This window comes from Chenopodium album, chromosome 3 (assembly GCF_948465745.1).
Source record: "Chenopodium album chromosome 3, dcCheAlbu1.1, whole genome shotgun sequence".
Classification (NCBI taxonomy): Eukaryota; Viridiplantae; Streptophyta; class Magnoliopsida; order Caryophyllales; family Amaranthaceae; genus Chenopodium; species Chenopodium album.
Genome location: NC_137836.1, coordinates 81,841,415 through 81,856,335, shown reverse-complemented (window position 1 = coordinate 81,856,335; position 14,921 = coordinate 81,841,415). Strand labels below are relative to the sequence as shown.

Genomic DNA, 14,921 nt, shown 5'->3' with positions numbered 1-14,921 from the left:
AATGTTGCATGATGGTAGATATGAACTCTTAATTATACCCTACTACTTGACGTCAATAGATAGGATACTTTCTTGTCGCTTTATTCACTTTCATGTCTTGTCATTTGAGTCATCCTACCCAAATGAATTAATACACTTGATTCAGTGTTCAAACAATGCAAAATTCAGTGACTATGGATCTATCAGCTTTGCAAAATTATTACTTCGTATCATACACTCGAGATCACAATGTGCATCCTTTATCATAACTAATGCTCCGTATTGCAAAGAACTTGTTTCGAGAATGCTATCAAAATCTTGGATGGAAAGAAGCAGAGGACAAGTTCAAAGCTGCTAACAGGAATAGACGAATAGCTGTAATGAGTATTGACTATTAGGTAAACTGCTATTATTGTTGGCTTTTGCAATGTATGAAAACCTATCTACTTGAACAAAGTTGCTACTGACAATAGTGATTTTGTAAATATACGTAACTACTTCAAGCGTCCGCAATTTATTAAGAGCAACACAATTTATTAGACAAAATGTTACTGATAACTCGTTCCATGTATCAGCGCCACAGTTATCACTGAATTCAACACATTACTTGGACTTTTCGTCGGAGCAGAGCTTGTGAGGGGCTAGCTGGTACAATGCATAACTATCTCATATGATGTACGATGTATGTATCTAGAAAGAAATTCCAATGCAAGTAAAACTTTAAGCGGGCGTCTCTCATTAGTCATTATATATATAGTTCTCTACAATGTATCATACATCATCAAAGTTGATCAATAGTTTCAGAGCTAATTTTACCCCTCTTAACGGTATATAATTAAATATGCATTCTTTTGTTCGAATAGCTACAGAACTAGGTTCTCAATCGTTCATGGAAGCACATATAAATTAAGGGAGTGCTATGACTGCTAACATAAGTTACACAACTGTTCTACAGAATACTTACAGAAAGAATTAATCACATGAAACAACTGAGAGAGAAACACCTAAATCATTCGAGGTTCCTTCAATGTACATACGATAAGTTTCGATATCTTTTTGAGAACCTAGAGGATTATGGGTTGCATAATGGTGGTCACTAATATCATCACACATTTTAAAGATAATTTCTCTAAGCACGGGTTCATGGCCGTTAAGAAGATTCCCCATGCTTAGCACTTTTCTCCATGACTGGTTTGAGGTAGGTGGTATGAAAAGATCTGCTATGGCATTTCTTTCATCAATCCATACTAGCTGTCTTTGGTCAAACTCCTGAAGAGATGTACAGCAATGTTAGATCACATTTATTGTGTTTCTCATAAGTCATAACCACAGTAATCAGTAAGAAAAAATACCACAGATTTCACAACCCTTCTGCTAGAAGATCAACTGAAGTAATATGATGCCATGCAACTAATTTGAGTAATTTTTCTTAAATGATTCTAATCAACAACCATTTCTATCTCTTTTAGATGCAATATATGACAAAATTTGATCAAGAAAAATGTATATTATATTGGGATATAATGTATATATCATGGACAAGGGCACGGAACATTTCGCCTAAAAACTATATTCACTAGTCACTACCATATCATCAAGACCTTGTAGCAGACATCATATGTACCGAATGGATATCAGCTAAAATAAAAGCCTGAATTCAGATTTAAAAGTGACTGTGTACAAGGCATGAATACAAGTTACTGCTAGTCTGCTACACCCAAGTTTCAGATTATATGCAAGCTCTTGTCAAAATTTACCTTGTGAAAGTCGACTTCCACTTCACTTTTACCCATTCTGGGAAGGTAAAAGTTATAGTAATCACTAAATATCGCATTGAAAAGCCGTGGTGTAAGAATAAACTTTCGATAAAGGGAAACTGCCAGAACTGTCAATCTCTCTACATGTTCAAATATGACGCACAACCTTTTAAGATCTTCAAAAATGTCACTGTCCTGAGATAATTGATTTGCTGCATGCCAAGAAATTAAGAAATTATTTCCAATTCTGAAAACACAAGGAAGAAAAATAAAATATTTCAGAAGTACCTTGCAGAGGCCTAAGCATAGATGCCATGGTGAGGTAAAATTGATTGAGTTTGCTCTTCATCTGATTCAAGTCACCAAAGCTTGCCTGGTTTAAGGTGTCAGCTGATGCTCTGAATGCTGTACAAACCATCTGCTCAAGCAGTTGATGTGGTCGTAATGTCTCCAAGTAATGAAGAATCTACCAATGTCACCAATTTTGTTCAATATCAGGCAAAATATCTAGAAAGGGTAAAAGAATTACAAGTACAATTTATACATAATTCTGAAACCAATAACGCGATGGCAACAAAATAACTGCAGCAGGGCTCTGTATACATTTCTATCTCTAAATTGAAATTCTTATGCATCATACATACAAAAGAATTTTTATAGACCGGAAAGTGACTTCAAATAATATAAAACAGAAGAATATAATAAATGTATATTACCTTTTCTCCCTCTCGATTAGGGTCCAAAAGTGGTTTCTGCTCATAAGCTGCCAAAGCAGGTGCATCATTCCAAAGTTTCCGCCAAAAATTCCCATGATCAGACATTCTTTTTGAAAGTCTTCCCTTCGGAGGCCAATCACTACTCAATCGAGTTCCTGATATTTTGTTTCCCTCACTGTCATCATTTATCCAATCTCCTGGTGAATGCCATCGAATAAAGTCCTCAAACACAGCATCTGGATTTGCTGCTTTAAAAGCTGACATGTCTGCTTAATAGAGATAAATAACAGTTATCATAGTAGGATATGATGCAGATGACTTGCAACTTTTACAAAAATACATGAGCCAATTTATTCTAGCTAGACTAGGAAATATGATTAGTGAACACTTCAGCAATGTACTAGTTGAGGAAGATGCTGCATACTTTGGAATAGCAGAAAGTTAAGACAAATAGATCATTAAAATTTCAGCATTGCACCATATTATCATGGAGTTTGAAAAATGAGAAAGTATAGCTAGGTATCCTTGCTTCTCAATTATTTCCTTGAATATTCCAACAACGGAGCTATTTAGGGGTACTGCAGACTTGTAATTGATGTTGCAGACAAGGGATCAATAAAATATCTGCACTCTGCACCATATTCTGTCATGAAATACTCTCCATATGACCCCATCTCTAATAATTCAAAATATAGCAGAAAATGAGTTCTTTGTGTGGTCATATTTACTACATACAATGTGATACCCAAATCATGCAACATCTATCCTTACATCAATAGGAGGATGACTGACTATGGAATGTGTAACCAAGGAGTCTCAGTTGTTAATAATTGTTTGCTTGTTTGTTTGTGTGCGTGAGTGTGTGCAATTAGTGTAATAGTGAAAGAATTCCAAAGGAAAAATAAGTTATAAAGATCATTACCAGATGATAAGATCTCTTTCTCTAACTGGGCAGAAAAGCTCTGCAATAAAATCACATAATCTTTGATGAGTTCATGATGATTAATTTTGTTCACTATATAAAAACTTCTATAAATCATCTTATATTTGAGAGAAAGGGTTCTCTCTGAGGAAATACAGATTGATTTACATGCTACTATCAATAACATCAGCAATCATTTAAATATATCATTTGCAGCTCATATTCATAACCAAAGCTTTGCTGTGTTGTAGGCGTATAGCACATCAGCTTAATTGTAAGGAGATTGTAATGGAAGCTTCAACAGTTATCCAAATGGAAAAAAAAACATTCATCATTTTTGAAAGAATGAAGGGAAGGGGATAATATAGTACATCAACATATGGTTTCAGAAGATCAATTTACAAGGAAAGAGGGAACCTCGCCCCCCCCCCCCCCCCCCCACCCACACACACACACACACCTTTGAGACTAAAGTCACTAAACAAAGGTACAAAATATTGTCCAATTGGTCCAAAGAAGAAATCTGGTGAATCTACTAGTGTTTTCTTAACCAGAGTATAAGAAACATCATTAACTAGAGCTTCAACAGTCCACATTAAAGCCCGAAAACCATTACCCAGTCCATTCCCTTGAATGTTTTTCACTTTAAACTACTCCAAACATACAATAAAAATCATTCTCATTTGCATATTACAATGAAAAATCATTCTCATTTGCATATTGCTATGAAAAATCATTCTCATTTGCATTTTCAAATGACCAATGTGGGGCCAGTTGATTACAAGCCTATAGAAAATAACTGAATGTCAATATTATGAAAATTACAGCTGCTACTACTGAAATCATTGAATACCAGAATGGTTTAATGTATGTGATTGTATGTTGAAAAAAATAGTATTACTTACAAATGAATCACCGAATGCTGCAACAGCATTCAGCCTTTCATCATGAATGTCTTCTGTCATTGGTGGTGCATCCTATCACCAGTTCATAACAGGATTTAGAATATATATTACAGACTATATATAATAACCATGACGAAAACAAACATCTGCAAAAATATACGTAGTATACTCAATACTGTACATAAGAAGTAAAGAAACGCAGTACAAGCACATAGACAAGTCAGAAAACCTGAGTAAATGGAGCATGCATTTTTTGGCATGAACTCAACAGCGTCATTGATCCTGCAACACCAGCTGAGCCTCGCCTAATGCGATCAGATGCCACATCAAGGGCATTTAGGTCATTCACTGCTTCTTGAGTGTCATTCAAATCATCCTGTCTCTTCCTTCTGCATTCCTTCCCAACAGTTATTTATCAAGTAACCAATATGTTTTCAGTTTAAACATTTAAAACAAGATTCTTTAAATAAGTCAAAAGTCTCAAAACTAAATATTACAGGTTCCAAACCAATAATGATTAGGACAAAACACCTGGCTGAGAAACAACTTATCAAACTATAAGATCCCAGGATGTCACCAATTCTAATGAATATAATAATGGGAAGACCTTCTGAGTTTTGAAAGCCCATAAACAGCAATGTCACTGCTTTGCAGATTTTAATCTACATCATGCATAATGTTTGACATCAAGTCATTCAACACACATTCAGTGAAATAAACTCACTTGCTGCCACACGCTTCTCATGCACATCCTCACGCATGGCCTAACAAGTCCTCCTTACAAACCAGAAGCGCCAAAAAGAAAAAACTAAAGTGCCACATCATGCACAACTCTCTCTCTGTCCTTTTGCACGAAGATACTGAAGCCCTAGATAACTTCCATCAAAGACCACCTATTTCCATCAACAATAGTCATTATAATTCTAACCAGTGTCATCTAACCACCTAACTGCAAGGTCTGCAACCTTCCTATAGCCCCTAATCAGCAGTGTCAACTGTTAACACTCCAATCTCTAGGTTACTCGGTAGAGAAATAACTCTTACCCCCTCTGCTTCCAACTACAACCAGAAATTCCAACCATGGATCACATGTCTGCCAAACTTGAACAAAACTAAAGGCGTCATACCCCTCCCTAAAAACACTACCAATTATTGCCCATTCTAACCAGTTTTGGGCCTTTGGCCTTAACTCATCCAATAACTCTCTCAAATCAGTTCCTCTCAACACCCTAAAAAATTAAGAATTAAACACCATTTTCTTGCTCACTTTGGCATCGTACCTAGCCATCAAATTTTCACATGATCCCTTTTTTTATGATTTCAACAAACCGACACATCAAAGTTCCTTTGATATACAATATCTAGAGAGCCTATGGACCCCATATCACAGGCAGAGAGAGAGAGGACTTAACCTCTCAAATATTTTTTAAAGGATTTGAGAAAGAGGTTTAATTCCCAAATTCAATTGATATTAAAAGGAGTTACACTCTAAAGTCTAAACTAAGTATATATCAAATGAAACTTTACTCCCAAAAACCTGGTCGAAGAGGTAGCAAAAAGGTTCCCATTGAACTAAATTGAATATAAAAGTATATTCATAATGAGGGAGGATTATGTAATAGACTAATCTTGGGAGGGGTAATTTGGGAAGTCTAATATTATTAGGTTAGAGTCTTTAGCTTTAGTATTAATAGATATAGGAGGGAAAGTAGAAGGTAGGCAGAATTTTGGAGTGATTCCTTTGGAGAGTTGTGAACTTAAGTCACTGTTAGGAGAGTTGTGACCTCAAGCCACTAAAATGAGCTTTGTAGGCTAAACCTACTACCTTTTGTAAGAAATCATTAATCTGTTAACCAAATTTCCAAGCTTTCTTCCTTAAATTTCCTCTTAATCAGTAAAGTATACAAGTCAGATTCGCTGGTCTATAACACCTGGTATCAGAAATAATCTTGGGACTAGCCAATCTGACTTTAGAGGTAGTAACCTTTTAATTAAACTGTTTCCAATGAAGATCATAGAACAAATTCTTGCTCTACACGAATGGGTTTATTGAGGATGCAGATTTAAAGATTCAAGACTTAAGGAATTGAGTATATAGTTATCCAAGCAAAATATAAGCTCATTAGAGTAAACAAGATTAATTCAACTCAATTAATATCTAGCTGGAATCATTTTCCTACTATGATTTACTTCGTATAATGCATCATGTTGAAAATTTTTGAAATAACTATGAGTTTCTAATTCCCGTAACTGGGAGTATTGCAACAACCCCCAAACTTAGATTACTTCTGCTAAAAAATAAAATATTTAACATTAAAGAAAGGTTAATTTTTAAATTACCACCCAAAAATGTAACCATTTTCGAACTAACCACCCGTTTAATTTTTTATTTTAAATTACCACCCCTTAAATTAAATAAATGCTCAGATTACCACCCATTTAAAAAATCCGGTAGATTTTTCGTCTGTAGGCCCCACCTAACACTTATTTAAACCCTTTTGACTTATTTTTTCCCCGATTTTTTTCTTTAAAAACGCTCTCTATACTTTAATTCACATTTCCATCACCAAATTCAACCAAATTTCAAAGAGAAAAAATGTGAATTGAAGTTAGGAGCGCTTTTTTAAAGAGAAAAATTGGGGAAAAAATCAGTCAAAAGGGTCAAATAAGTGTTAGGTGGGGACGACAAACGAAAAATCCACCGGATTTTGGAAATGGGTGGTAATCTAAGCATTTATTTAATTTAAGGGGTGGTAATTTAAAATAAAAAATTTAATGGGTGGTTAGTTAAAAAATGGTTACATTTTTGGGTGGTAATTTAAAAATTTTCCTTAAAGAAAATGGATGGAATAAATAGAGAGTTACAGGATCGTAGCAATTCATTCCAAACTCCAGGATTAAATTTGAGCACAAGTGATTCCGAAATGATACAGAAATAGGTTGCTTATTTAAAAAAGAAACAATTCATGCCGAGAACATCCAAATAGCAATTTCATAGATTTTCTTGCTAACCTGTGAGTTTTCTTATCCATATTTCTAGTGAGATCTGGCTTATTGGAAGGCAAATCCTCCTACAGTTCCATTGACAGTGTGTTATCAAACAAAGAACATTGACAGGGTAGCTCAAGAGGTGCAAAGAGACAACATAACCACCTCAATGTAGCTAGGCACACTATCTTTGTCTTCTGTAGCATCAAAGAACTCTGCATTTGCTTCACGCTTCTTTTCAATACACATCGCAAGCTAGGTGATAAGAATTACATGCATAGTATACATTAACATATCAAAAATAGAAAAGAAAAAACAAAGTGCACAAAAGAGCTTCTTACAAAATCCAAAAATTTTGATCTTGGTAAAGCTTACCATCTGCAATTTCTGATGAATCAAGCAAGAGGAAAGATCGATGGTGTCATTGACAGGTATTCTCGGCAATGGTTGCGATTCTTCCCAGCACCAACGAACTTCTCGAACAAACTCAATCCAGAGCATGGCTATAGCTAAACAGACATGAGGAAAAAGAAAAAGTTTAGGAGAAAAGAAGGAATTGAAAACCAAGGGTATGTAATCACTTTTACCCTTTCTCTTCTTTTGCTTTTATTTTCCTTTATCTTTTTTTATATGAATGTTAAACAAGAGACACAATAAAGTGTTTGATATTTAATCACCAGATTCCCAGTTTGGAATTACCACGTATATTGCAGTTACCAAGCCACAGAGAATTTAAGCAAAACTGTGCAAATAATGACTCTGCTGGTGCCCCTTTAATTGCTCGAGAGCTTTTGTTCTCGCCTTTAGAAAGATCTAAAGCATCAACTCCTGCAAGAGTTTTTAAAAATTTAGCAACAGTGAACAGAATTAAATTACCTTGTAGATTGTCAAGAATGTCAACTATCAGAAAAAAATGACCCAAGATCACCGCCTAACAATTCTAAACCAAGGCTTTAGCAATCAAGATTGTATTAAGCCACACCAAGTTTTATCAGCTTCACATGCTAAGTTTGGGGTCAGCTACAAGAGTTTCCGCCCCTTAAGATAAAGCCAATTGACATACCAACTACCTAATCAATCCTATTCCTGTTCTATGTAGCACCATCTTAAGAATAAGTTAAGATTGTTGATAGACGAGTGATACACGCTACGTCGCTACCTCTGGGTTTGTTCGTTAATTATTGGAGAATGGCTACAAATTAGGCTAGTGGAGTTTGGAGGGGTGAAGGAAAAGAAATTGGTCTGGAGAAACGTAGTTTTGGTGGACCTTGTGGCTGAAGAGAAATTGTATTTTTGAGGGTGTGGCTGTTTCCTGTGGCTTAAGAACTCCCTTTAACCAAAGTGTAAGAAAAAGTGAGAACAAAACTACCTATCTTTGTAACACAATACAAACAATAGAAAAAAGCCATCATACACTGACACACACACAAGCACGCACCGACGCACGCACACGCACGCACACACACACAAAGAGGAAGAAGAAGAAAGAAAGATAAAAGAATCTAGGAATCCTTATAGAATATAGACTACAGATAAGCCACATCTCCCGATATTGAAAAATGGATGTTCTCTTGCTGAAGAACCTTTCCAAAACCTAACATTAGCATCATTAACCATCAAAAACTTCACCAAAAGAATGAACAATACCAAAACCTTTTGAAATAAACTTCTGTGCCCAGTACCTGCTACAGCTTTCCAGCAATTTTAATAACAACAAATTTACTTTTTGAACTAAGAGTGCTGAGAAGTCAAACTCAAATAAAAACCTCCACTAAAACTTTCCCACTTACTGACTTACCACATGTTCTTGGACAAAAGCATTCTCCTCCCTTAATTCTTGAACAACAAACCAAATTCCATGTTACAAATTGACCCAAGCTTGTTGATGGTTAAAAAAGAGGGACCCACAATCTTACAATCTTCGATACTCATATAATAACACCTTCTCCCATCAACCACCAACCAAATAGCCCACTTAATCCTTCATTTCTTAAGATCACTCCTGTCAATACCCAAACATCACAAAAGAATTTGACATTCCAATTCTTCAAACTTCCCAATAACATACTTCGGCTTCCTTGTAAACCTAAAACTGCTCTCCTAACCCACAACATCAACCTCATCAGTCATCCCACCACTTTAAGCTCCTTACCCTAAAATTTTGATAAGAAGTCCACATATATATAAACCTTAACTCAATATAAGATAGCCCTGCATAATGATCAAGAATGTGTCTAAAGCTAAAAATTTCAGAAAAATCAACTTCTATACTCCCCACAGAACAAAGATATATATCATACCTAGAAATAGCACTTCAATGTCCCCAACCAACCAACAAACCATAATGAGCTAAAAACCTTCATCAAATTCTTTAAGACATCCAACTACCCCAATCATTATACACATAAAATGATAACAGGCACAAACTCCTAAGATCCCTGTGACTTATTCGATACTTCCTAGACTAAACCCTCAAGGACACTCTAGCACCAGCAAATTCACCAGCAGGATCCAGTTGATTAACAAACAGTAAGGAAGGCTTGCAATTCTCGCTTGTTTCTTTCCTCCCCTAATGGAGCAGCAGGATAGGTTCTTTTAAAATTTCGCCTGCCACTTAATCATAATATCAACCTACCTGACTATTATATTTTCTTTACATTCTCAATAAAGTTTTGTTCCTTCAACTTTTAATCTCAAGTAATGGGCAGTATGTCAAAGATTACATACACCACATTATATGTTTGCTTTATAGTAATTTCACCAAATAATATCAATGAGAAATCGAAAGAATGACCAAAAAAAAAAAAAAAAAGTGAAAGCTGTGCAGCAGCCCAACAAACATTAGCTCCAAAAGACTGTTCGGATAGACTTGGAAAGAGAGTTAAGAGAACAGAAGAATGAAGATGAGCACCCTCATGAAACAGCTCTTTGAGTACACGAGCAATAACAGTTGGTGGAGGAATGGATGCTGAGGACCTCAGTTTTTCTGCACGGGAATCCACTGCCAGAATCCCAAAAAAAAAAAAAAAAAAAAAAAAAAAAAATCAATGCAATCATACAACCACCAGTACTGTGCCTATAGCTACTAAAAAGTAGTTGCAGCAAATAGGAAAGACAAAACATACACTGAAACCTTTCAAACCTGTCACAAAATCTTCCAAAAATTGAGCCTCAAATGACATCTCTAAGGCAACAACCAAGAGAGATAGTTGTGAAGCAAATCCAACTGTTTTGACTTTCTGACCATCATTTCTGAGTGCATGAAGAAAACCATGATGTTGTTACTTGATAAACGAATAACAGGAGGCAGAAGAAACGTTTACAGAAATATAATGTGTCAAAACTGACCGGATTGACTCAATTTTAGGAGGTATCATCCTCCTATGTGTCTAGAATTCCTTACAGTTTAATGGGAAACAGCAACAGGGCCATTTCATAGTCAGATATCTCATATGCTCACATAACTACACATTTAAATCACCAAGCCTCCATCCAGAATTACTAGGAGTAAATATAAGAGATTGAACACCTCCCACCCCACCCCCTGGGGATTTCAAAAGGGTGAACAGAAAGATGGGAAACAATCATGATTCAAACATGCAGAAGCCACAAAGTTAGCATGACAAGGCATCACCACTTATATCAGAACAACTATAAAATCAAAAGCAAAAAGAAGTAATCCTTTAATATAATACTTACGTAATATCCAAAATAATTGGAAGTAAATGCCACATTTTAGCTTCATGAGGTGAAGAATTTTCGATTTCAGCCATCTCAAGAGAGCTCTCAACGGTCCTATCTGACCATATTGTCACCAAATCAAATCCTGCATTAATTCAAGTTCATCAAGACAACTGCCAGTTATAACGCACAGCCTTGGAAGTCAAATCTGTTCAATATTTAAAATACAGATCTTGGAACTATCAGCTACTTTAATTTGTCACCATTTGATAAAAAGCATCCTATCACACTCATATTCAAACCTTTGATCAAATCATTGTATACAACAAAACACACATACATCAAAGCTTGAAAGTCTGAGACCTCTCAAACCCATCAATCAGATATCAAATAATTCACTGACAAGATTAGGAGTACTCATAAACATAGGGAGCCCACAAGGCTTTCTAATTTCTCTGACCAATCCACAGTAGCATGGTAACGTTCCTTATTTTGCTGAGTAACACAGTAAAATTCAGACGGATAAAAATAATGAAGTACCTTTTACTGGATCTTCAGCTGAGTACCATTCACTCCAAGGGCAATCATCATCCCATTGTGATCTTTGAACCAGTTCACCCTTGGCACCAGCACTAGATTCTGCGTTTTCGGCTTCAGCTTCACGCATATAATCATCATCATCATCATCATCACACGGAAGGGTTCTGTAGGTGAGCTTCATTGTAAACTGAACTTTGTACATAGTGAAGTCCTGTGTTGAGAAGGCCTTGCATATAGAAAATGTTAGTAAAAGTCTTGATATTAGTTTTTAAAAGTTGCATGCATTAATGCATATAAGGCGAAAACTCACAAATTTGGACACAAACAGCTCATATAACCCTTCCAAATGCATGAGCTTCACAGGAACCTGGCTCTTGATGCAGTCTGATTCAAACCTTCTAGTGAAAACAGTTCCCATATTTTGAATACCAATATGCGCTTTTCGAGAAGGGTCATGAACAGGGACAAAGGCTGGCCATAGACTGAGTTATGAAGTACAGAGACTTGTAGATCAATAGAAGGTAAAAAAAAATAACATACAAGAATTATCTCGTACTATTCGTAAATAAGATAAGCACAAGAGGCACCGGTAATGAAACACAATTACAAGATAACTGATTTCAAAGTGAGTCAATTAAGAATTTGAACTTATTATGCAGTCAAGTAGAATTGAGCATATATTTATGACAAGCTCAACTCATACCTGCAACAGTTCGACATAGCAATTGCAACTGCACTTAGAAGCTTGCTGGCCTCAGGGGAATTCAATACAACACCGCTAGCACTTTGTGGTGCAATTATCTGTTAAAAAAACCTCACACAAATGTTAAATAAATAATAAAAATAAAAAAGAATTTATCTGTTTAAAAATACTAGTCTTCAAACGTTCCAAGTGCAAATCTTACCAAAAACTCAGTTACTCCAAATGCTAGCTGCAAATGGTGCCATGTAGAGTCCCAGTTTGTGACTTTGCCTATTCAAAGCAAGAGAGCTTGACGAATAAACTAAGTAAGTGGAACTAAGGAACAGTCATAAACTATATATACAATGAAATTAATTCACCAGTATACCTTTACGCTTCTCTTTAAAGTAATACTCCATACAGTAGCTTTTCTTATCATATTTCAGCTCACAATTGGTCTTATACAGTTCATTAGAATTTCCTACAAGCACAGCACCTTTCTCCTGTGAGATCGAACAGACAGCGATTCAGATAGAGTATACAACAAACATAACAAGGTTACGAAAATCGTGTACTAAGACCTCATTCAAGAACAATTAAAATGTGACTAGTAAGCAATATTGAAAAATACATTGCTTCAACTATGATAATCAATCATTGTCATATATGTCAACAATCCTAAAAGATACTTTATCATCTCAAATACAAGCATACCAGCAAGTTCTTAGGGCCATCAGCCATCCAACGCCGACACACGGCTTCGATTTCTGAAATAAACCTGATAAAGGGAGTTCAAAATTATCACATAATTATACATTGTTCATCAAATTTCAAAATACAGGACAAAATCATCACAATAGGATCAGAGAACATTATAGAAACACATACCTTTCCCAAGAAGAAGCAAGCGTAAAATCATCAAAACGCTCAAACTTTATATACCACATGAAAATACAAATAACAAAAATTAGGTTTAATCAGCGTAATTCCTTTTCAAAATTAAACATGATCAACTAAAAAAAATGCAAAAAATGTATACCTCGTTAACTTCAGCTTCATCTTCATCGCTACTGCAATTCATCATGATTGTAATCTAATTCAATCTATTTCGTGTCAAATGAGGCGCCAAAAATGCTCTGATTTTGAATTGATTAATGAAATTCCTAATTTGCGACGCTTCAAATTCTGTCAAAGGACGAATTTTACAGATAAAAGAGTGAGAATTGCAGCAGAAGATCTTGGGAATCAACAATGGAGGTCGAGATTGATTGCAGATGAAGGTGGTGGTTGCTTTCAAGAAAAGCGAGCGAGAAATAAGGGTTTAAGATGAATTCGATCAATTTCGGACTAATTGGGTTCGATTGATGGCGTACAGGTTTTAATGGTGAATTGGTGATCTAATCTTACATGAGTTCCAACACAGGGCAATGAACGAGATTTTAGACCGTTTCGTTGCTGTTAAATGTAAATACAAGTTACAAGAGTTAAGCTTTGCCTTAAACAAAAAAATTAATAATAAATAAAAAAATATGTATAAGAAGCTAGCACCGATTTGCGTCTGATTTTGTCATTTAAGAAGTATATTAGGTGCTTTATTTATATATAGCCCTAAACATATATCACTACCCTTTCTTTTAACCATCGTCAATTTTTTTTTTGTTTTTTAAAAAATTAAAGATCTACTCCTTCATATCATTTTTTTTCATCATTTTGTACCATGCCTCACATGAGGGTTTTCTCCTTCTAAAAAACGACTCGTATTTAATGTACTTTTTTTACCAATCTTTACGCAAATAGAATTTTTTTTTATTTAACCGTTTGAGTTTAATTTATTTGAGATTTTGGTTGTTCAAACTTGCCTTTTCCTTGCTATTTTTCAAACTCGAGCTTGAATATAGCATAATTTGATAATAGAATTTAAAATTTTATTAAAAATACCATATTCGTTTATAGGGTATTAGTATGCCTACTCCCCATTTTTCAAGAGGTGATCAAAGGGCGGGTTGGGCTGGCAGGGATGGAAAAATCAACTACCTTGGTCGGGTCAGACCAAGCTTCAGGCCCAACAAAAAATATTCCCAAACCCAATATCGGGTTGAGCTGTCCATGATCATATGATCATGTCTATCATTTTATCTAACCTCAAAGTGACAAACTATCTAACCTCAAAGTGAGAAAATGAAATTGACAAAACATATTAGTCAAAGTGTCTGAGTGATTAAAAATGAGCCAAGCATTTTCTTACTCGTGTATGAAATAAAATATCTTATCTAGGTATATTAATTTCATGTCTTACAACTTTACTACATACCAAGTAAAGCTTAAGTTTGTTAAGCAAGCACATATCTAATTGGCTAGTTATGTATGATACACACCTAGCCACATGAAAATTCATGCACACAATATACATTTTGGAGCACCATTCTCATGTCTTTAGAGTTAGACCCTCCTTAATTGATTTTTGTTTACTCAATTTAGCAACACATATATGTCAAACCAAAGGTAACATTGAGTCTAATGCAATATTCTTATGGTTAGCTAATATTTTGTTAAATTCAATACATTACTCATCTATTCAATTATTAATTTTCATTTCAATCAATTTCAAGATAAAATTATATTATATCGAACGTAACTCGTCCCACATCTACAAGTTCCTCATGAATGTCATGATGCTAAACACAAACAAAACAAAGCACATACTGTAACAATTAACAAAGGTACCATGGACCCCATCAGCATCCCATGAAT

General features: G+C 35.1%; 1 protein-coding gene across 2 annotated transcripts; it reads right to left on the bottom strand.

Annotated features, from left to right (window-relative positions):
• Positions 1-777: 777 nt before the first annotated feature.
• Positions 778-13,629, bottom strand: LOC145624499 (uncharacterized). 2 transcript variants are annotated; one of them, XM_081677544.1, is made up of 22 exons: positions 13,210-13,629; positions 13,059-13,102; positions 12,885-12,948; positions 12,559-12,673; positions 12,394-12,461; positions 12,192-12,289; positions 11,799-11,970; positions 11,489-11,714; positions 10,967-11,093; positions 10,410-10,519; positions 10,179-10,268; positions 7,967-8,095; positions 7,643-7,776; positions 7,433-7,522; positions 7,292-7,350; positions 4,509-4,668; positions 4,280-4,351; positions 3,375-3,414; positions 2,453-2,718; positions 2,025-2,202; positions 1,737-1,948; positions 778-1,248 (listed from the first exon to the last, which is right to left on the bottom strand). In XM_081677544.1, exons 1-22 carry the CDS (start codon positions 13,252-13,254, stop codon positions 952-954), a joined length of 2,796 nt encoding a protein of 931 aa, XP_081533670.1. In that variant the 5' UTR covers positions 13,255-13,629; the 3' UTR covers positions 778-951. The 2 variants fall into 2 exon arrangements, with proteins under 2 accessions (XP_081533670.1, XP_081533671.1); XM_081677545.1 differs by having other exon boundaries at positions 11,489-11,699.
• Between the last annotated feature and the right edge of the window lie 1,292 nt (positions 13,630-14,921).